This window comes from Protomyctophum bolini, assembly GCF_963924005.1.
Source record: "Protomyctophum bolini genome assembly, chromosome: 24".
Lineage (NCBI taxonomy): Eukaryota > Metazoa > Chordata > Actinopteri > Myctophiformes > Myctophidae > Protomyctophum > Protomyctophum bolini.
The window spans coordinates 881508-905987 of NC_137885.1; the positions used below are offsets into that span (position 1 = coordinate 881508).

The following is a 24480-nucleotide window of genomic DNA, read 5'->3' on the forward strand; positions in this document are numbered from 1 at the left end:
ATATGGTATATGCCACACTGACTATCACAAAAAGTAAAACATGGGACTTTATGTGAAAACTATTGCAGACCCCTGCGGTACAGTACAGTACAGTACAGTACAGTACAGTACAGTACAGTACAGTACAGTACAGTACAGTACAGTACAGCACAGTACAGTATGGCCCCTCTGGAGTGAGTGTGGAAATATAGCGGCCTCTGCCGTCTCTTTTCCAAACAACCTGGATACAGCGCACGCACGCACGCACGGACACATACATGCACACACACACAAACAGACACATCACCTGTTGTTGACTGAACAGACTCAAAGAGATGTATTTATTGTAGAGTGGTAAATGGAAACAATACTAGACTTAAGGTGACAAAATAAGCACACCTGGGGCCTATTTCACGAAACTTGGATTAGAGATTAAGCCGGGCTTTAACACATATCCTGGCTTAATATATCCTGGATCAGCGATTAACCGGTTTCATGAAAGCTGGTTGATCTTGCCAATTAACTTAACCAGTTAACCTGGATATGTTGAGGCTTGATTCGGTTTCAAGAAAGTGATGCTACATAAGTTACCATGGGAACTTATGCTTTGGACTTGCTAACAGCCAGGTTTAACCTAATCCTGATGTCTTTACTGTTCATTAAGCAGTCAAACTGATCACAAACCAATGATGTTTTCCAGATTTATTCAATTATTATGGGTTTATGTTGCCTTATTTGTATCGGTCTGCATTAAAGGACTAATTTAAGCACTATATAAAATCAAATAACCAAAATATATAGGCTGCACAACATCGTGACAGCTTGTGAGCTTGTAGATCAGCTGCTTTTGATGAATGTTCCCCACGAATAGGTTTGCTGTCGTGCAAGTGCACGGTTAAGAAGAATTATTATTTATTTTTATTTTTTTGTAAAAGTGAAAACCACTAAATATTACCATTACTCATTGTTTTACAACATATTACGATTATAACGTTTCACCCATAGTCCTACATACTTACACCTAGAAACCCCATTCAAACCTATTTAGGTTCATTCTACGGTGGACATGTGTGCCTGAAAAGGAATCTTTGAAATGTTTCATAGTTTTAGAAATATAGTGCTTTCAAATTTGAGACATTTATAGGCTCAAATTATGATGGAATAATACATTCTGAAAAATCGGTAGGCTATTGCCATGCCATGCAATCGTGACACTACAGTGCATGCAGACAGATAGACAGACAGACTTAATGTAATGTAACATTTCATGGCGCACAATACATGTAGATTAGTAGGATATAATTCCATACCGTACCGAATCCGGAGCGCACTCGCCTATTAGTTTGGCGTTTGCATTGCACAAATGAGCTCAGTGCGCTATTTCGAGAAAGTGCCCTTAAAGTTTAAACTCGTTTGGAACTATAGCTCACCCTCCACAACTCGGGGCTATAGGTTCACTGAATTATATATTTATGGACTTCGACTATACGCCTGTTAGGATATAAAGTTCAACTGGAGCCACAAACCACCAGGATTCAGGATTTTGTATTATCCAGTTTTATTTGCAGGATAAAGGTTGACATTTGCATGAAGATTGCCTTTATGGTTCTATAAATAAACAAAGAAAGGAAACAAATTATAATATATATTTCTATATAAACATTAAATTATAAAGTATGGCCTTTAGTTCATATTTATACATTTCCTATTGTACGGACGGCCCGGAGGCTGGATAGGAGCGGAACTGGCCGCCCCAGTCAGGAACGGAGGGTGACCAGGTGGTCGGGATCCAGGGGACCACGGCCGTCGACACTCTGGCGGTCGACTACTGTACGGGAGCCAGACTGGAAAACCGCCGACCCTGGCGGGGCCATACTGGAGGGCAAATTCGGTCTCTCTGCCACTCTTGAACACAGGAAGTGATGGCCTGGGTATCCCATATGTAGAGGCTATAAACAGATCCATGGAGTTGGGGGTTTGAACCTGTGAATAAGCAGATTGTGGCTGCTGGTATGATGTGGCTTGTAGCATTGGTGGTTGGCTACTACTGATGGAACTGGGCTGTATAGGGCCAGGCATGGGCGCCGTATAGGCTGGGGCATGGACGGTAAATGGAGGTGGACGTACATGGTGAGTAGAGAGGGCAGAGTGTGTTACACTGGCAGCTGCATGGTGACTGGAGGATGGCATTGTCTGGGCAGACATGTGAGGGATGGACGGCGATGCAGCTTGGGCATGAGCTACATGGGGAAAACTAAGAGCCTGAGTAGGGCCTAAGGGCTGCATAGTGGCTTGGGCATGAGCTACATGGGGAAAACTAGGAGCCTGAGTAGGGCCTAAGGGCTGCATAGTGGCTTGGGCATGAGCTACATGGGGAAAACTAGGAGCCTGAGTAGGGCCTAAGGGCTGCATAGTGGCTTGGGCATGAGCTACATGGGGAAAACTAGGAGCCTGAGTAGGGCCTAAGGGCTGCATAGTGGCTTGGGCATGAGCTACATGGGGAAAACTAGGAGCCTGAGTAGGGCCTAAGGGCTGCATAGCGGCTTGGTCAGGAGATACATCTTGCTGTCTTGATTGAAGCATGGGGGATGTTGGAGATGGCTGAGCAGTAGGGCTGTCAGAACGAATTTCATAATATGAAAGAAATTCGAATATTAAAAAATATATATATATTCGAAAGCTAAAATTGCCATTCGAATGGAGCTTTTATAATTTATTCATTCTATTTAATATTATTATTTAGTTTTATGTTATTTTATCCGCTCACTAAATGTATTGAGTAACGGATCTACCGCTGTGAAATCTCCCCGCCGCTTCCACTGGGTGTGAAAGGTGCACGCCGGTCACGTCGCAGAAGAGGTCATTGATTGGCTAACGTAGGGCCAGATTTCAGGGTAAGCCAATCAGAGACAGTCTACAGGGTGGGCGGGCTTACTGGCTGTTGTAAACAGTAGCACATTTAGTCACAGACACACAAACCCTTGTAACACATACATAGATACTAGTATACTACGCAGACAGAAATCGCCGGTAGAACGAAAATCATAATACAGTCTCACGAGTCACGACGCAACTTTATTGCACATCTGTGCTTGCCTTTCATCCACGCTTCTATAGCCTTTTAAATCTCATTTCCCATCCACGGGCACAAGCAAAGTGATATCAGCATCTTCCACCCGATCTGTGGTGTTGTTTCTGACGAGGGTAGCAACTAGTTAGCATGGGAGCTAACATTAGTTTAACTCTGGTCCATATCGTTAGAAGCCAAGGAGTCCTCCTTAATAACACACTCGATGCTGCGTTTACACGGGCAGACACAGACGAATGCTAATATCATTTGGAGCAGGCCGAGCAGCTACTGTACACGTCTGTTTGCATCAACATGTTGCTGGCTTCACAATGAATGATAGATTTTATCGTTGCCTCTGCCCGTGTTTAATGGTCAGGATTTCACTGTCCACAGCAGGCTTTTTTTTCTCCTCCCTGGAAATAAAAACGTCTGGGTTTCCGAGGCTAACAGCAGGCAGACCTGTCAAAACTATGCACTTCCCAAAACTCACAAGACATGCCAGCCACGTGTATTATTATAGGCTAAATATGAGCTAAAATAAACAATGTAAATATTCGAATATTTTCGAAAATTACAAATAATTAAGCAATGGAATTTGAATTGGATTATAGAGGTGAACTGACAGCCCTACTGAGCAGTTGATGATGTTAGGGGATGTGAGTCAGCATTCATCGTTCTTGAGGAGGCAGGAGTGAATATGGGAGGCAGGCCATAGAAGGAAGAGGTGGCTTTTCCATCAGGAGAGGGAATGAGCGCAGCAGCTCCCTCAGGGTGCTCATCAGAAATCATATTCTGATGAATAAAGCTGGAAACAAGTTGGGCTGATTGAAGCTGGTGCTCTTTCATGCGGATGCGTCGGTCCATGTCGACCTGTCTGACGATTCTCTCTCTCTCCTTATGTGCATCTTCTTGCGTGTGCTGAGCAGCTCTGGCTCTCTCATCAATTGTCTTACATTGGTCATCAAGCTGCTTTTCCTCCTGTCGTTGCCTTTTAAGCTCCTCTAGTTCATCTCTCCTTTTCTTCTCATCCAGAACACTGATTTGGAGATCACTTAAGTGTGACGCATGGCTACTGCTGCTTGAATGCCTACTTATTTGAGACCTAGCCTGGAAACTAAAGCCTGATTTTGTTCGAGTCCTCCTGCTGTGAGAACTTAGGGCACAGAGGGACAGTGCAGGTTGCCTTTGCTGTGAAATACCATACCAATCAGGTGGGCGTCTATTCCTTTTAGGTCTAACATCAGGACCTGGAATGGCTTCACCAGGTGGTGAAGGGTTTTGATCCTCTTTGTGAGAGGAAGTAGATGATGGCTTTGGTGAAAGGTGAGGCTCTGTTTGTGTGTGAGTTATAGTTGGACTACTAGGTGTAATAGTTTGAGACTGTGGGGTGGCTTCTTCTGTGAAGAGCTGGGTTGAGTCTGTTACACTAGTAGCAGGTATACTCTCAGTGGACAGAGCTTCTTCACCATTCTGTTCGTCGGCCATTTTAGGTGGTCACTGTGTGGTTGTGGCTCAGTTTCCGGGTCGAAGGACCATTTTGTTAGGGTATAAAGTTCAACTGGAGCCACAAACCACCAAGATATCAGGATTTTGTATTATCCAGTTTTATTTGCAGGATAAAGGTTGACATTTGCATGAAGATTGCCTTTATGGTTCTATAAATAAACAAAGAAAGGAAACAAATTATAATATATATTTCTATATAAACATTAAATTATAAAGTATGGCCTTTAGTTCATATTTATACATTTCCTATTGCATATTCAAATAATAATTAGCCACATATGTAGTATAAGTTCATACTATAAATCAGAATATCAGTTATAAATCAAATGCAGTCTTAAATATAACCCACATCATGGAGGTGACTTACATTGAAACAAGTTCAAAGACGCATAGGAAATCATCTGCATCATGCACACAGCAAACAAGGGTATGGCTGTGTGGTTGGGGATAAAGGGACAAGTGAGCATCCAGGCCTGCTTTATTGAGAGGAAGTGAGGAGGAGGAAGTGAGGGAAGCAGTGAGGCACTGCCACAAGTCCTTCCTGAACCACTGTGGAGTCTCCTTGTGGAGCGGAGGGGAACTTGCCCTTTACAGTTTGTGACAACGCCTATAATATGCTTTACAATTTACACGTTCAATCTGTCGGCAATATTTTGCCACGCTCTCTCCCTCGCCTTAATTAATGGCGCTTGTGTTTCCCTTTTTTTAATTATTTCCTTGGCTTCCGTAGTATATCATAAGATTTTCTTGCTCCTCATCGGTGAAAGCCGCAGCTCTCCCTGCAGATTTGCTCGCCTCGCTCATGATTGGTCTCGCTCAAGAAATCTATGATCGGCATCATGGCTTTTCAAGGAATGCGTGCACGCGCTTGTAAGCGAGGCTTGCTGAGCCCGGCTCGCCAAATCCGCCAATTCTGAGCCTCGCTTGGCTTTAGTGGAACGGAATAAACCAGGCTGTAAAGATCAGGATTTTAAAAGCCTCGCTTTGGCCTATATCCTGGATTAGTTAATCCAAGATTCGTGAAATAGGCCCCTGGCCAACTTAGATAAAATGTCAATGTTATTAAAATGCATCAAATGTACCAAATGATTTATATTGTCAACCCCCCCCCCCTGTCTATTTGTACATCTCTACAAGTGTAATGCTTTATTGAGTCGTCCACTCACAGTTAACTCAGTCGTTAAGATCCATCCCTTACGGGATTATAAGACACCAACAACATAAATAAACAATATCACGTTCACTTCCCACACAGAAGTTTAGATCATTTGATCAAAACAAAAACAGAAATAAGCATTAATGCATTATCATAAAATAAAGTGTATTGAGTCGTGCTTGAAATGTACTGTAATTATCCAAACTGTTTATAAATATTTCGATCAATCGATCAAATGTTTGTTGGATCACATGAGGAGTTCTAGTCCAGTGCTGTAGTGACCTTTACCTGTGGTAGTTCTGGAGGTAGTCTTCCTCAGTCCCAGCGGCTGGCGTCTGCAGGCTGCAAGGCTCACACGGTCCAGATCCTCCTGGGTCCAGTTCAGGGTCCAGCTCATCTCCAGGACCTTCAAGTGGGTCAGATGTGGGTGACCGATGTCCCGCGTTGTGTCCTCATGTCCTCGTATGGGGTCAGAGACAACACAGACAGACAGGTTGTTCTGCACCGTGGATGGAGACAACACAGACAGACAGGTTGTTCTGCACCGTGGATGGAGACAACACAGACAGACAGGTTGTTCTGCACCGTGGATGGAGACAACACAGACAGACAGGTTGTTCTGCACCGTGGATGGAGACAACACAGACAGACAGGTTGTTCTGCACCGTGGATGGAGACAACACAGACAGACAGTACAAAGGTAAACTGCAGTGATTCTCAGAAGGCTTTCATTTCAAAGACCCACAGTTTGATATGTGTTAGACTAGTGGTTCAAAGACCCACAGTTTGATATGTGTTAGACTAGTGGTTCAAAGACCCACAGTTTGATATGTGTTAGACTAGTGGTTCAAAGACCCACAGTTTGATATGCGTTAGACTAATAATAACAAACAAATAATGTTTTTTATCCACGAGTTTAGTGGGTCCCACTTGCTCCATCAGTAATGACAGTTCTTATTGGTGTCCACGTTTAGAGTGGTGTCAGTTTAACATGAGACATGTCCATGAGGTAAGATGTGTTCCTCAGCACACTATACTTTCAACAAGAGTCTGTATGTTTACTGTGATACTGTGATGAATATTAGTTGTTCTAAAACATGCTAAATGTACCAACATGAAGTTGTTTTGTACATGTTTTCAATTAATTATTTTGACATACTAAACTGTAAACTGTTTATAAAAAACATGCTCTTGGTCACGTTGCTAATTCTGTTATAGATAGACGTGCTGAGGATTGGGTGTGTTACACAGACAGAAGCTGACCAGATACGTCTGTGTATTTTATCAGATTAAAAGCTGTCAACAAAGAGAGAAGTTGTCCGGAACTTCATTATTCTACAACACAACGCAGATCACACGTTACATATACATGCATATGAATTATGAATGTCCTCTTTGACAGTCGAGCTGTCTCTTTTAAGTGTCCATAACAGGGGGGCAGTCAGACGGATATTTTGTGAAGCCACTAAGGAAATGAAAGTTCATATAATGGCCTGTTGTGGCGCTCTCATTGGGCTCAAAAAAACCCATAGCCCCATAGAAGTCCATGTATTTGGGCCCAACTTCACCTAGACTGTATTACCTTAATAAACATGGTCATGAATACTTTTTGCTTCCAGTCACTAGTTTAAAGTCTCATTTCTAATGTCATAATATTCTTTTTGGAAAATTATGGTCCCATTTATTAAAAAAATGACCATAAAGTCGCGCATGTTCTGAGGGGCGTGGCTACCGTTACAGTCTATGAACGGGATCCCCCACCCACTCGAGTCAAAATAAAAACCAACGAAGAAGAAGGGGGAAGTCCCGCCTCGTTGTCTGGGCCAGCCAATGGGCCAGCTGGCCTGAACTGGGCCAAAACGGATCTAGAAAGATGGCGACTTCCATTGCAAGGACTGACAGGCTTCATTTTACGTTCACGTTAGACCCGCGGAACGCTTTGTCCATATTTTTTACAGTCTATGGTCCATAATCATGAAATCGTCCATGTTCATAAATGTCCACATTATAAACAAACACAATGAAATGTCCATTACATTCACATGTTCACAAACGACATGACAACAATACTGTTTACAAACAAAACAACAACATGTAACATACCGTGTGCACCTTCTGCCAATTATTTTAGGAGAGTTAGTTAATTTTAATCCTTATTTATTTATTTTAAGGACACTTGTTTGACGTAGTAAGAGCTCCACCACTGAAACTCTGTTTGTTCTGACTGAGCCTCTAGCTCACACAGGTGCACTCAATGCTGCTCAACACTAATCAGAGGACTCTGCCCCTGCATGCCCTACATTGGCTTTAATACATATTATGCTATACCAGGGCTCCCCCTGTTGACAACTGTTGATGGTGCATTCCAGCACAACTGCATGTGCACCATGCAGCCTGTATATGCTCCCGCTTGTATTCATTCAGTAAATAACCCGGCATCCAAGTGTCCATTCATAAATACTTACAGAACCCGATATATTACAATAATGAAGCGAATATGGTTTCATCTGTGGGTTTGAGTAAATGGTGCGCTGTGTGACTGGCCAGTCGCTGTGATTGACAGCCTACACCTATAAACCTAACCCTAACCTTAACCTCAGTAAAACTATACCATAGTTTTACATAGGACGCACGCACGCACCTTAGTCGTTCTGAATTTGAGCCGCTTTCTGCAGACATTCAGAAGTGACTCTGCATTCACCTTGCCTGTTGCCTCCATGTGGACCCTTGCCTGTTCCCTCCAGGGGGAGGTGCTGGTTGCTCAGCTACACACAGAGCACAAAGATCTGCTCCAATCACTATCCAATTAAATTCAATTCAAAGGGCTTTATTGGCATGAGAAAACATACGTTTACATTGCCAAAGCAGAAAGAACAATACAACAATACAGCAATACAATCAAAACAAAAATTATGTACTTTGAAGGTCAGAATCTTCAATAGATCAACTTCTGTGTACCAAGATCACTGGATGCAGGTATAGTGCAGGAATATACACAATGATTAGTCTTTAGGGTGGTTGTGTTCCATTTGATATCCTTCTCCTATCACAGCAACTCACAAATCTTGCTGCTGTGTTTGTTTGCACATTGTTGTACTTCGCCCAGCAGATATGAGAGTTTTTTGTCATTGGTCATGTTTTCAAAATCTCCGTGTGTGGTTGTAATCTGTGGGAAGTACAGTATGTGTCTCTGATGTCTTGGTACAATGGACAGATGGTTAGGAAGTGTAGCTCGGTTATCCACAGCTTCACTTCCCTCCTCCTGGGCTGGGTGACTGACAACCACCGTGTGTGTGTGTGTGTGTGTGCGTGTGTGTGTGTGTGTGTGTGTGTGTGCGCGCGGCCGCGCGCGCATGTGTGCGTGTGCGCAGGTAATTGTCATTACACTATAGCTCTGTTAATAAAAGTTAACGAAGACCTGGAAGAACGACTGTGACAAGATAATGTGCTTTATTTTGCCAAAGCTTGACCGCATGGTCAAAGTGCTCCAGTACGTTTTATTTGGGTCGTCTTGGGTCGTGTCCACTAGGGGGCATTCACTTCTATATAGTCATTTTTACTAGTTGACTATAGTTGCCTATAGTGCAGTAAGCTGCTTTATAGCAGAGACAGTTTGAGGGTCCAATGGAGTTAACCCATTTTGGTGTTAGCATTACGTTATGCTTTAGCTATTTAAAAATAGCAGATCTACAAGCTCATAGCGCGCCACCGAGTGGCGCGCTACGAGCTTGTAGGTCTGCTATTTTTGAAAAGAGAAGAGCGACTGACATAGAAGACATTCTTTTAGAATCTGATCTCAGGTCAGAATGGAAAACTGTCAGGATGTAGAAGACATTTTTTAGAATCTGATATCAAGTCAGAATGGGTTAAAGGTAGGCATGTAACGATACACTCAACTCACGATACGATTCGTATCACGATATGAGGTTCACGATACGATTTTTCACGATATTTTAAACAAATTATTTTCCAGACAAAAATGACAGAAGAACATTTATTTTAATTTCTCTTAAACAAATCCAGTACTTTCTTTTGCAATACGGTTTGTTCTCAATACTGTATAGCAACCACAAATGACAGGAAACTTTTAATTTCTCTTCCACAAATCTCAAATCTTTTTTTTAAACAATACTCACTCTAGTCTCTTACCCTCTTTTCAATAATGTAGGCTTTAGGGCCTAAAGCCTAATTATGGATATTAACAACACGACTAGCCTATTAATACCTTTTATATTTCATATTGTGAGTTTGTAGAACTGTTGAGTGTTGCCACGTCTAGTCATTATAAACTACTTTGGACTTGTTTATCTGTACATTTCTTAGAATATTAGTGGTCCATGACATGAAAATGTTTGAGAACCACTGCTCTAAAACAACATTGGACAATGATGTTTGACAGTCAGCAATATTGTTGCTTATTCTAGATTTATTTTCTGACTTTTTCGGATTTTCTGACTTGATATGGCCTGTTAACATTTTCATAGACCTGGTTGCTTGTTTCCCTCTCAGTCAATGTCAGGCAACCCTGCGTTGTTGACTGTGTTGTGGTTCCATATGATAGCTTAGCACACAACAGCTAGGAGAATGCCTGCCGTCACGTTTAGCAGTATTTTGCGCAATTTATGTCCCCGAATTTATGGATATGGAGCTCCATCGCTGCCTCTTTCTTTAGTAGAAATATAAATTTAACGTGTTGCTGACCGTTTACCGTCGCGCACAGCGCGCGCGCGCGCACACACACACGCACACACACACACACACACACACACACCGCCTCCTGGCCATGACTGAGTCACTTTTCCCCCTCTTTTCTCTCTCTTTTCCCCCTCTTTTCCTCCTCTTTTATCTTGCTCTCTCTCTGTGTGCTGCCGCCCGTCTGCACTCCACATTAGCCTGTTCTTGTCTTTCTTTCCCCGCGGTTCTTCTATCATGGACGCTGAACAAGAATGGGAGTTTAACGCTATTGCGCCCTCTGCTGTTTGGATCGCGATATATGCATTTAATAAATCGATACGTAGCGTCAACATTTTATATCGATATATATCGATCTACGATATATCGTTACATGCCTAGTTAAAGGTAGAGTCAGTGATTTCACTTAATTCAAATATCACTTATTTTTTTGTTTTGTTGTGATAATCCTCTCTACTATAGAGTGTGCTGACCATATAAGGAGTTCCTCCCTGTCCCCAGTTAACCCCTGGGGGTCAAAAAACCTTAGGTTTCGTTTTTGTTCTCTATCCTGATTGGATGAAAGCTTGTGTCCCAAGGCAAAAACGAAACCTAAGGGTTTTTGACTGAAATCACTGACACCCCCTTTAAGAATATAAAAAAACAGAGGTGGCTATACTAAACAGAGGTGTTTTCCAAAGCGCAGCTCTTCTTCCTCAGTGGTGGATGGTGGATCATGTTGTGGATCCACCAGTTGACCTGCACGGTCCAGCCCTTGTCCTCGCACAGGTCGATCTGCCGCAGGAAGTGCTCCCTGGCCACGTCCTCCGTGCGCTCCTCCTGCAGCGCCTCCCGCAGGTAGCGCATGTCATCCGTCTCGGCGCTGCTCAGCTTGGGGATGCCCGTCAGCAGCATGAGGGAGAACAGGGTGACCAGCAGGCGCTGGTGGGAGCGCAGAGACAGGTAGGCCTCCACGCACATGTCCTATAGAGAGGAGGGGAGGGGAGGGGAGGGGAGGGGAGGGGAGGGGCGGAGAGGGGAGGGAAGAGGGGAGGGGAGAGGAGAGGAGAGGAGAGGGGAGGGGAGGGGGGAGGGGAGGGGAGGGGAGGGGGGAGAGGAGAGGAGAGGAGAGGAGAGGAGAGGAGAGGTTCAAGTTTGTTTAGTGTCCCCAAAGGGCAAATTGGGTTGCAGCATAGACAGTACATTAAACAATGAATGAAACAGTACAAACAAACAAACAGTTCACATAGCGGAGGAGAGGAGAGGAGAGGAGAGGACAGGACAGGACAGGAGAGGAGAGGAGAGGAGAGGAGAGGAGAGGAGAGGAGAGGAGAGGAGAGGAGAGGAGCAAAAACAGAAAAGCATATAACCAACTATATATCATATGACATACACACACACACACACACACACACACGTCAAAGCAGGCGTTCTTCTTACCCTGAACCGTTGGAAGTAGAGGCTGGTGCGACCCTTGACCCGGCCCATGACAAACAGGAAGTCAGGCGTGAGGACGAAGGGGACGCGCTCCCTGCGGACACCCCGGAAACTCTTGATGTTGCCCAGGATGTGACCGAAGTCTATGTGGAACAGGTTCCCTGAGGAACCAGAAGATCTAAATCAGGATGTGACCGAAGTCTATGTGGAACAGGTTCCCTGAGGAACCAGAAGATCTGAATCAGGATGTGACCGAAGTCTATGTGGAACAGGTTCCCTGAGGAACCAGAAGATCTAAATCAGGATGTGACCGAAGTCTATGTGGAACAGGTTCCCTGAGGAAGCAGAAGATCTGAATCAGGATGTGACTGAAGTCTATGTGGAACAGGTTCCCTGAGGAACCAGAAGATCTAAATCAGGATGTGACCGAAGTCTATATTATGGTAGCCTGAGCTAACGTGTTAAGTTTCTGGTCTATAGGGGTGGGTCGAAACCCAACAGCTGGAACGCTGGAGGGAACACTTCCACGAACTCCTAAACAGACCTCCTCCAGAAATAACACCAGAGATCCCCATGGTTCCAAACAAAACCCTGAAGATCAACTGCGGGAGGATCTCAAAGGACGAAATAACAAGAGCCATCAAGAAGCTGAAGGCTGGAAAAGCACCAGGAGTTGACAACATCAGCCCTGATATCCTGAAAGCTGACCCCAAGGCAACCACTGAGGTTTTATACCTCCTTCTCAACAACATCTGGGATACGGAAGTCATCCCAACAGAGTGGAAAACCGGCCTAATGGTCACCCTTCCTAAAAAAGGAAACCTTAGTGAATGCAGCAACTGGAGAGGCATAATGCTATTGTTTATCCCTAGCAAAGTCTTCTGCAGGATTATTTTAGATAGGATACAATCAGCCCTGGACAAACAGCTAAGAAAAGAGCAAGCTGGGTTCAGGAAAGACAAATCATGCACAGACCATATTGCAACCCTGAGAATCATCATCGAGCAGTGCGTAGAGTGGCAATCCCCCCTCTATGTAAACTTTGTAGACTTTGAAAAAGCTTTTGATAGCCTAGACAGGGAAGTGCTGTGGAAACTGCTAGGGCACTATGGCCTACCCTCTAAAATCACCAACCTAATAAAAAACATGTACCAGGATTTCAGTGGCCGTGTGATCAGCAAGGGCAAACTTTCAGACACCTTTGCAATCACAACAGGAGTACGGCAGGGTTGTCTCCTCTCTCCTCTGATCTTCCTCATTGCCATTGATTGGATAATGAGAAAAACAACCAAAGATCATCGGACAGGAATCCAGTGGACCTTGTTTACACAGCTCGAGGACCTGGACTTTGCAGATGACCTCGCAATACTCTCTGAAAACCACACACACATGCAACAGAAGACAGACAGACTGCAGGCAAACAGCGAACAGCTTGGGCTCAAGATCAACACCGGTAAAACGAAGACTATGAAGATAAATCCGCGGGTACACGACCCCATCACACTTGGAGGAGAGGCCATAGAAGATCTGGAACACTTTACATATCTAGGGAGCAACATCAGCAGGGATGGAGGAGCAGACAGGGACATAGAGCCAGTGTTGGGGAAGTTACTTTGAAAGCGTAGCTTGTAAAGCTACAAGTAGCTCGCCATGGCAGTAGCTTGATCAAGCTACATAGCTACCCCTGGAGAAATGTAGCTTGTAAAGCTACAGCTACATAGGAAAAGTAGCTCAGCTACTTTTTTTTTTCAGCGTTAAATTGAGAATGTACATGCAGGAGACCCCTCCTCCCCTCTGTGAGACCCCTGCTCCCCTCTGGGAGACCCCTGCTCCCCTCTGGGAGACCCCTGCTCCCCTCTGGGAGACCCCTCCCACCCTGCTCCCCTCTGGGAGACCCCTCCTCCCCCTGCTCCCCTCTAGGAGACCCCTCCTCCCCCTGCTCCCCTCTTGGAGACCCCTCCCACCCTGCTCCCCTCTGGGAGACCCCTCCCACCCTGCTCCCCTCTAGGAGACCCCTCCTCCCCCTGCTCCCCTCTTGGAGACCCCTCCCACCCTGCTCCCCTCTGGGAGACCCCTCCTCCCCCTGCTCCCCTCTGGGAGACCCCTCCCACCCTGCTCCCCTCTGGGAGACCCCTCCCACCCTGCTCCCCTCTGGGAGACCCTTCGCACCCTGCTCCCCTTTGGGAGACCCCTCCTCACCCTGCTCTCCTCTGGGAGACCCCTCCCACCCTGCTCCCCTCTGGGAGACCCCTCCTCACCCTGCTCTCCTCTGGGAGACCCCTCCTCCCCCTGCTCCCCTCTGGAAGACCCCTCCTCCCCTCTGGGAGACCCAAAATTGTAGCTTGTAACTTGAGTAGCTAAGCTACAAAAAATGACCCAAAAAGTAGCTGAGCTACTTGACGAGGTACACAAATATGAATGTAGCTAAAATACCACAAGCTACAGCAAAATGTAGCTAAGCTACGTAGCTCAGCTACATGTAGCTTAATACTCCCCAACACTGCATAGAGCAAAGAATCAGCAAAGCACAGCTGGCATTTAGGATCTTGCGACCAATCTGGATATCCAAACAGCTCTCTAAGCTACGGATCTTCAACACAAATGTGAAGACCGTCCTGCTCTATGGCTCTGAAACATGGAAGACTAACGAGGGCCTAATAAACAAGCTACAGGTGTTTGTAAATAAATGCCTGCGTTACATCCTCAAACTATGGTGGCCCATCAAAACCACAAATGAGGAGTTATGGAGGATCTCAAAACAGGACAGTATAGATAATACCATCAAACGCAGAAAGTGGAACTGGATAGGCCACACCCTTAGAAAGGACACAGAAAACATCACAAGGCAGGCCCTGGACTACAATCCACAGGGGAAGAGGAAACAGGGTAGGCCAAGAAACACCTGGAGACGTTCCACTATCCAGGACCTTAAGGACATTGGAATGAGCTGGCAGGAAGCAAAAGCGCAGGCCCAGAAGAGAGTGAGATGGAGAGCTCTGGTGGACGCCCTATGCCCCTCGACGGGGTAAAGAGGATTAAGTCAAGTAAGTCAGGGGTGGGTCGCGGCTGAGATTTGTGCACGCCCTGATTGGATCTCACCGATCTGTCCGTCAGCCCTGGCCACTCCTCTCCCACCTAGTGAAGCGCTACGTCACATAATTTGGAACGACACCCACCCGGAAGCGTTGACTCCCACTTCTAGACCAAGGCAGCCAATGCGTTCCTCCAGGCTTTCATTTTTCGCGCAGACGAAATGAAAGCCTGGGTATCGAGGCTAATATTATGGAACAGGTTCCCTGAGGAACCATGAAGAACTGAATCAGGATGTGACCGAAGTCTATGTGGAACAGGGTTGAAAACCACTGGTTTAAATGGTTATAATTTAACACTGTGTATACACACTATAGCCTACATACCTTGGTCTGTGATCATGATGTTGTCATTGTGGCGGTCTCCTATCCCGAGCACGTACGTGGCCACACAGTAGCCAGCACAGGAGTTCACAAACCGCTCCACGGAATGGCAGTGCTGTAAGCAAATCAATCCATTCAGGAGGGAACCCCTTTTGGTGTTTTAAGCATTGTTATGCTCTTAGCTATTGAAAAATAGCAGATCTACAAGCTCATGATCTATGATATGATATGATATGACAGCAGATCTACAAGCTATGATCTTTGTAGGTCTGCTATTTTTGAAAAGTCGTGAAAATGTGGTGCAAATCTTTGAATGTATATTATTTTAGAGCGAATGTTATTTAATTCAAATCTGTGCTTCTAGGGATGGGGGGGGGGGCTAATGGGGGCCCGTAGACTAAATGCATGTCAAACTGGGGGGTCCTTGAAATTAAACGTGTTGAGAATCACTGCTAGAGCCGTAAAAATCTTCTATTGTGGGGGGGGTCCCTGGCACATGTTTTCAAATGGGGGGGGGGTCCGCGGGCTAATTAGTGTCAATTTGGGGGTCCCAGTGGTTTGGGAACCGCTGCCAGTTTGAACTAATGGATCTATTATACTTACAATTTCCTGAAATGGGCATTTGTTCTTAAGCCACTCAAACAAAGCATCTTCCGCAAAAGCTCCGTTGCGTGCTCCCTCATTGGTCTGGACCGTAGCGATGGTCACCGCATCTCTTACAATCTCTATCATACCTGTTGGATATAGGATGCTTCATTATTATTAAGGCCATATTTAAAGATATTTGTGTACATATTGGAATTGGATTAGTATACACATATACAGTAGATTGTTTAAACATCGTTTAAACAATCTACTGTATATGTGTATACTAATCCAACAAGTTATTAAAATATAACTTGTTGCTATAAAGCAACGCTGGGTCTTGGAGGGTTAATTAATTACTTATTTATTATTATTTTATTTCTGTTCTTTATTTCACCTAAACGTCATCAGTGTTGTTCATTGCAATGCCATTTCAATGCCATTGGTCATGATATTTGCATAAATACCCCCCACAGAGGCTGAAATCCACACAAATTAAAAGTTTCTGGACTCTGTGCAATTTTGATTTTTTTTAACCTATGACTTTTGACCTTTAACCCTAATAAAATTAAGTAAAATAATTGTAATATATGTTTTTTTGTGATCATTAGAATGTCTAGAACATGTTTTATTCATTATTGTGAAAGATATCCCCCAAATGTAAATTATTAATTTATTATATTATTATATAATTATTATAAACTGTTCATCAAACTTTATTTTTTTTATTTTTTTTTTAACATATTTTTTAGTCTTAGTCCTAGTAGTACAAAGTAGTAGTAAGGTTGAAATCATTTTTTTGCAAGTAGAAATGAATGCGGGTCTTAGAGGGTTAAAACAAACAGTCAAAGTGTGCGTGTGTCCATTCGTGTGTGTGTGTGTGTGTGTGTGTGTGTGTGTGTGTGTGTGTGTGTGTGTGTGTGTGTGTGTGTGCGTGCTTGTACCGTACCGACGTTCTGTCCTGTGGAGATGCAGCCATAGGGAACCAGACACAGATCCAGGGATCTCTCCTGCCAAATGGAGTCCATCAACACCAGCATCTGATCAGGGAGATTTGACCAGAGTTTCCACATGGTTACCAACAATGTCAACCAACCGCCCTACTGTACCATATTCACCCATGCAGTCACTAGTATAGGCAAGGTTATTGTAATTATCTAAAAATATTTAAAAACAAAATGTCCGCTCTGGCGCCATTCATCTTGGCAGTAGAACGCTCCAGTAAACAAAAGCAATTAATCCAATTAATTTCTCTTCAAATTAATAGTCTGTTCAAAGCAGTTTTTGATAATTATTGTTTTCTCGAATAGCAGCAGTTGAGGCAGCTGATAATATTATGCGTTTGGACCATAGACTGTAAAAAAAAGCGTTCTCCGGGTCTAACATGAACGTAAAATGAAGCCTGTCAGTCCTTGTATTGTAAGTCGCCATCTTTCTAGATCCGTTTGGGCCCAGCTGGCCCATTGGCTGGCCCAGACAACGAGGCGGGACTTCCCCCCTTCTTCTCCGTTGGTTTTTATTTTGACTCGAGTGGGAGGGGAATCCCGATCATAGACTGTAACGGTAGCCACGCCCCTCAGAACATACGCAACTTTATGGCCATTTTTTTAATAAATGGGACCATAATTTTCCAAAAAGAATATTATGACATGAGAAATGAGACTTTAAACTAGTGACTGGAAGCAGAAAGTATTCATGTTTATTAAGGTAATACAGTCTAGGTGAAGTTGGGCCCAAATACATGGACTTCTATGGGGCTATGGGTTTTTCTGGGTCCAATGACAGCGCCACAACAGGCCATTATATGAACTTTCAGGAAATCCCGATTTCCTCAGTGGCTTCACAAAATATCTGTCTGACTGCCCCCCTGGTTTGGACAGTATATGGATGGATGGATGGAGGCGTGTGATTGGACAGTATGGATGGATGGATGGAGGCGTGTGATTGGACAGTATGGATGGATGGAGGCGTGCTGACCTGAATCACCAGCATGTCCTGCCGGAGGTCGTCCCCCTGCTTGAAGATGATGCCCACCGGGGGCGTGGCCGAGACCGGGGACGGCATGGAGTGGAACTCCAGCCACAGCGGCTTCTTCTTGGAGGGCATCACTTTACATTTGTCCTCCTGAAGGACACATGTCCATTACTTTACATTTGTCCTCCTGAAGGACACATGTCCATTACTTTACATTTGTCCATCTGAAGGACACATGTCCATTACTTTACATTTGTCCTCCTGAAGGACACATGTCCATTACTTTACATTTGTCCTCCTGAAGGACACATGTCCATTACTTTACATTTGTCCTCCTGAAGGACACATGTCCATTACTTTACATTTGTCCTCCTGAAGGACACATGTCCATTACTTTACATTTGTCCTCCTGAAGGACACATGTCCATTACTTTACATTTGTCCATCTGAAGGACACATGTCCATTACTTTACATTTGTCCATCTGAAGGACACATGTCCATTACTTTACATTTGTCCTCCTGAAGGACACATGTCCATTACTTTACATTTGTCCTCCTGAAGGACACATGTCCATTACTTTACATTTGTCCTCCTGAAGGACACATGTCCATTACTTTACATTTGTCCTCCTGAAGGACACATGTCCATTACTTTACATTTGTCCATCTGAAGGACACATGTCCATTACTTTACATTTGTCCTCCTGAAGGACACATGTCCATTACTTTACATTTGTCCTCCTGAAGGACACATGTCCATTACTTTACATTTGTCCTCCTGAAGGACACATGTCCATTACTTTACATTTGTCCTCCTGAAGGACACATGTCCATTACTTTACATTTGTCCATCTGAAGGACACATGTCCATTACTTTACATTTGTCCTCCTGAAGGACACATGTCCATTACTTTACATTTGTCCTCCTGAAGGACACATGTCCATTACTTTACATTTGTCCTCCTGAAGGACACATGTCCATTACTTTACATTTGTCCTCCTGAAGGACACATGTCCATTACTTTACATTTGTCCATCTGAAGGACACATGTCCATTACTTTACATTTGTCCTCCTGAAGGACACATGTCCATTACTTTACATTTGTCCTCCTGAAGGACACATGTCCATTACTTTACATTTGTCCATCTGAAGGACACATGTCCATTACTTTACATTTGTCCTCCTGAAGGACACATGTCCATTACTTTACATTTGTCCTCCTGAAGGACACATGTCCATTACTTTACATTTGTCCTCCTGAAGGACACATGTCCATTACTTTACATTTGTCCTCCTGAAGGACACATGTCCATTACTTTACATTTGTCCTCCTGAAGGACACATGTCCATTACTTTACATTTGTCCATCTGAAGGACACATGTCCATTACTTTACATTTGTGCGCGCACACACACACACACACACACACACACACACACACACACACACACACACACACACACACACACACACACACAGTCTTACTCTTACCAAGATCCTTCCTGCTTTGATACGAGGGTCAAAGGGCACCAGAAATTCGGATGGAAGGTCAGCGTTTCTAAGCAGATCCAGAAGTTTCATGGCAACTAATAAGAGACACAATAAATACATATATTCTTTTTAAATATAAAGCTTAAATCTTAATTATTCGATTAATCAAATGACAATAATTGCTAGCTACAGGTAGCCATAGTTCCCCCATATAGGTCCCCCATAAAATATAAAGCTTAAATAATAATTATTCGATTAACCCATTCTGGGCGGGAACCCCTTTTGGTGTAAGCATCATGTTATGCTTTAGCTATTGAAAAATAGCAGATCTACAAGCTCATAGCGCTCTTCGAAAAATCGAAGAGCGACTGACATTTTTTCTTTCCAAGTCAGAATGAAAACTGTCAGGAGGATGTAGAAGACATTTTTAGAATCTGATCTCAGGTCAGAATGGGTTAATGAAATGATAATAATTGCTAGTTACAGGCAGCCATAGTTCCCCCATATAGGTCCCCCATAAAATATAAAGCTTAAATCATAATTATTCGATTAATGAAATGATAATTGCAGCCTATAGTTTGGTCCCCCATACCTGTGGCAGGTGTCGGCGGCTCCAGCCCGGCCCGGTAGAGCTGTTTGATCTGACCCGCGACCTCCTCCAGGGCCCGGACGGCCTGGACCTGCAGCGCCAAGCCCTCCAGCATGGCCCGACCGCAGCCCAGCAGGTAGGCCTCAAGGACCACCGCCATGCGCTGGCGGAAGTGTGGACACCCCGCCACCTCGCTCCGCACGTACCAGAAGAAGAAATGCCCGATCCTCTTGCTCTGTTTGTTATAGGGGAACACATACAACAAGCAGAGGACCTGGGTGACTTTACGGAGAATATATACGCCAGCTATACTGAGGGAAGGTAGAATGTTTACTTTGAAAAATAGCAGATCTACAAGCTCATAGCTCGCTCATAGCTCATAGCCGCGCTATGAGCTTGAATAGATCTGCTATTTTTATATATATATAGCTAAAGTATAACATAATGCTTAAAGGTAGAGTAAGTGATTTCACTCAAAAAACCTTAGGTTTCATTTTTGGCTGTGGGACCTAAGCCTTCGTCCAATCAAGATAGAGAGTCAAAAACGAAACCTAAGGTTTTTTGACCCCCAGGGGTTAACTGGGGACAGGGACGAACTCCTTATATGGTCAGCACACTCTATAGTAGGGAGGATTATCACAACAAAACAAAAAAATAAGTGATATTTGAATTAAGTGAAATCACTGAATATGCCTTTAAAACACCAAAAGGTGGTTCCCGCCCCAGAATAGATGAATACTACTTGACTCACACGAAGAGCTCTCCTGATGAGGAAGCGAGCCAGGAAACTATCGTGATACGGTTCCACTTTGAGGATCTGTAATGAACCGATCAGAACAGATACATGATGAAAGCAGGGTGGTAGATCATTGATTGATTGATTGATTGAAATATGTATTAACAGTTTTCAGAATTACAGTACATTTCAAGCACAAACTCAATACACCTCAATACACAGACTGTTAACTGTGAGTGGACGACCCAATTAAGCATTACACTTGTTTACAACAGGGTCCACCATGCTTAATTCATCAAAACATTTAGAGACGTACAAATAGACACTTCTATATATAGTTAAAGAACAGAACAGGAATTCATCATAAAGGAAGCAAAAAGGGAAAAGAAACATATACAGTGAGGGGAAAGGGGGGGGGGGGATTCAGATGGGGGCCAGTTTCGAATTACAGCCGTCCGTAGGTGCCCTTTGAGAGCGGTTTCACATGTCTTAATGACTGTTGGTAGGGCGTTCCACATTTTGGTGGCATAGGAGCGAGAATAATTTAGTCCCTATACAGTAGTCCAACGAACAAGCCAGTAGCCTACATATTATATTAATAATTAAAAATACCACATCACTGTCACTGACAAAATCGTCATAATCGATCATCGAAATATGACATTCTAGGGATATAGCTATTCTGTCTATAGGGTTTGTACTATAGAGCGCCGCAGTCCCCGCCCCCTTTCAGAAAAGCGAGTGGCCCAGGAAGTGGAAGCCCCATGCATTCTCCCATCGGCACTTTTAATATAATTTATTTAAAGACGGTTACGCCGCGGACAAAGCCAATTCGGATCGTGACGAATCATGACAATGAACACAATATTTTGGGACGATCAAATCATTAGAAAGAAGAAAAGAAAGTCAGGAGACAACACTATTTGTTTTATTTTTCGTCTTATAAATTATTTGATCGGCCCAAAATATTGTGTTCATTGTCATGATTCGTCACGATCCGAGTTGGCTTTGTCCGCGGCGTAACCGTCTTTAAATAAATTATATTAGAAGTGCCGATGGAAGAATGCATTGGGGTTTTCATTTCCTGGGCCACTCGCTTTTCTGAAAGGGGGAGGGACTGCGGCGCTCTATAGGGTTTGTACTATAGCGTCTGACTCTTTGTATTGGCATCTTCAGCACCCTCTGCTGGACACATTTGCATACAGCGTGACAAAATACATACAGACAAACGGACGGCCTCAACAGCATGCAGTGTTGTTCTTGGCAGCAAATTTAAAATTTAGTTTTAGTCATATAGTCTCTTGAATATATAGTTTTCATTTAGTTTTAGTCACATTTAAGTCACCTGGAATGTTTTAGTGTTAGTCCAGTTTTAGTCGACTAAATATCATACGTTTTTAGTCGACTAAATCTACAGTTGATTTAGTCGACTAAAATGTATTTTGGCGGGCCTTGATGCCGCTGTAATGACTGTTTTTACACCGATCTACAAGCTTGTAGATCTGCTATTTTGTAAAATGACTTATACTGGATCTCTTGTCCACTAGTCCCTTCCTAACATTTTAGTCTAGTTTGTATTTGTTGACGAAATTGTCAGTATATATTTAGTCTTAGTTTTAGTCACCGTAGCTTAGTTATCATTTAGTTTCTATTTAGTTTTCCTCGGTGGAAAGATGTAGTCGACGGACATTTTTCGTCTCAGCTTTAGTCGACGGAAATCAACACTGCTCAACAGTTCGCACGTGCTTTGCGGACGAACTACTATAAAGGAAACTACCGGTATTACCTGCACCAGCTGCAGCAGATACTTCAGCACGTCATCGTTGGACAGAACCTCCAGCCTCCGGACCGCCAGTCTCCTGACCCGCTCGTCCACGAAGTCCACCCCGAGCAGCTCCAGCGCCACGGACAGCTCCAGCTCTGCGGGCCGCTCCCAGTGGCCCAGGAGCCAGTGGACGTCCTCCACCGCGGTGCGGTTCAGCCAGTCCACGCTGCGCAGGTACTGGGGCAGGTTGGAGGCGTAGAGGCAGCTCTCCTCCCGGAACCTCTGGAGACGAGACCCGTCCATGGCGGCGGCCGGCGAGGGGGGAGGTGACGTGCTGACGTCAGAGAGCGAGGAGGGAGATGCCTGCATGGAGTAATGGAAGGTAAAAAGAGGGGGACTGGTGCCAGGTGGTGATGGGGAAAGAGAGGGACTGGTGCCAGGTGGTGATGGGGAAAGAAGGGGACTGGTGCCAGGTGGTGATGGGGAAAGAGGGGGACTGGTGCCAGGTGGTGATGGGGAAAGAAGGGGACTGGTGCCAGGTGGTGATGGGGAAAGAAGGGGACTGGTGCCAGGTGGTGATGGGGAAAGAGGGGGACTGGTGCCAGGTGGTGATGGGGAAAGAGAGGGACTGGTGCCAGGTGGTGTAGGGGAAAGAAGGGGACTGGTGCCAGGTGGTGATGGGGAAAGAGAGGGACTGGTGCCAGGTGGTGATGGGGAAAGAAGGGGACTGGTGCCAGGTGGTGATGGGGAAAGAAGGGGACTGGTGCCAGGTGGTGATGGGGAAAGAGGGGGACTGGTGCCAGGTGGTGTAGGGGAAAGAGGGGGACTGGTGCCAGGTGGTGATGGGGAAAGAGGGGGACTGGTGCCAGGTGGTGTAGGGGAAAGAGGGGGACTGGTGCCAGGTGGTGATGGGGAAAGAGGGGGACTGGTGCCAGGTGGTGTAGGGGAAAGCCCGACGGGGGAGTGCGCACTACGCACACGCTCGGTCGCGTCAGAAACGGAGGCGGCTTTGGAGGAGACGCGCTCCTCCTCCGGGCAGTCCCACAGGGAGATCATGAAGACGTCCTCCATGAGGTCCTTCCCGTCCAGGCGGAGGTCCTCGTGGGAGCCGGACCGGCCCGCGAAGCCGTCGACGAGCGGCCAGTCCACGAGCGCAGCGGGAGCCTCGTCGACGAGCTGCGCCACGGGGACCACGTACAGGTGGAGCCCGAACTTCAGACACTGTCGAACCCAGAGGAAGTCGCCGAGGGAGACGCCGCCCGTCAGGAACTCCTCCCTCCCCGAGACCTTCAGGACCAGGCCGTCCAGCGGATCACAGTGGAAGCCCTGGTCGGCCATCACCTGTCGGAAGACCTTGAGAAGGATGTCGGGCGTCGCCGTGAGGTCCACCTTCACGGTGAAGCTGACGCGGTTGAAGTGGTGGAGCGTGACCTTGAGCTTTCTGCTCAGGTGAGCCTGCAGCTCGTCGGGGACGGGGAACTCCGTGGCCCTGGACCGTCGCCTCGACGACGCCAGTTTTCTGGGGCGGGGGGCCTCGCCGTCATCAAGGACGTGGCCAATCAGCTGGACCAGACCTTTCCGCAGCTCCCGCCTCTCCTTCAAGTCGTCCACCTCGCACGGCTGCGTCGTGACGCGCTCCTCCTCCGGGCTCGGCGACAGCGGGGGGGAGGAGGATGTCGTGGTCGTGCGGTTGCAGGGCAGGACCACGGGGAAACCGTAGCGGTCTAGGAGGATGGTGACGGCCATGGAGTCGTTCACGTCAGGGTTGGTGGCCGAAGACAACTTGTCTGCTGGGTAGGTGAAGGCCTCCTTCACCTCCTCCTCTGGGTAGGGCCACATGTGGAGGGTGTGAGGCCCCTGGCAGAGGAGAGACCTGGAGAGATGGAAATATTAGATTTTCTTTTTTTTTTGTCATAGTCTTTAAAATAGTTTTAATTTACTTTTAGTCACACATTTTTGTCCCCTGGAATGTGTTGGTGTTAGTCAAGTTTTAGCCGACTAAATCTACAGTTGATTTAGTCGACTAAAATGTATTTTGGTGGGCCTTCATGCTGTCGTAATGACTATTTTTACACTTGCTTAAAATTGCCGATCTACAAGCTCAC

At 45.3% G+C, this 24480-nt stretch overlaps 1 protein-coding gene across 1 annotated transcript in view; it reads right to left on the reverse strand.

Annotated features, from left to right (window-relative positions):
* Positions 1-5958: 5958 nt before the first annotated feature.
* LOC308311468 (phosphatidylinositol 4,5-bisphosphate 3-kinase catalytic subunit gamma isoform-like) overlaps positions 5959-24480 on the reverse strand; it is a gene marked incomplete at both ends in the record, with an annotated part of 47607 nt that continues 29085 nt past the window's right edge. The window contains 14 exons of the mRNA XM_080758156.1: positions 5959-6170; positions 8413-8476; positions 11067-11366; positions 11823-11980; positions 15236-15347; positions 15836-15966; positions 16767-16857; positions 17795-17941; positions 19286-19380; positions 19878-20109; positions 20626-20691; positions 22397-22709; positions 22807-23267; positions 23354-24248. Of these exons, the coding sequence (XP_080614282.1) occupies positions 5959-6170; positions 8413-8476; positions 11067-11366; positions 11823-11980; positions 15236-15347; positions 15836-15966; positions 16767-16857; positions 17795-17941; positions 19286-19380; positions 19878-20109; positions 20626-20691; positions 22397-22709; positions 22807-23267; positions 23354-24248 (3277 nt within the window). The remainder of the gene's footprint in view (positions 6171-8412; positions 8477-11066; positions 11367-11822; positions 11981-15235; positions 15348-15835; positions 15967-16766; positions 16858-17794; positions 17942-19285; positions 19381-19877; positions 20110-20625; positions 20692-22396; positions 22710-22806; positions 23268-23353; positions 24249-24480) is intronic.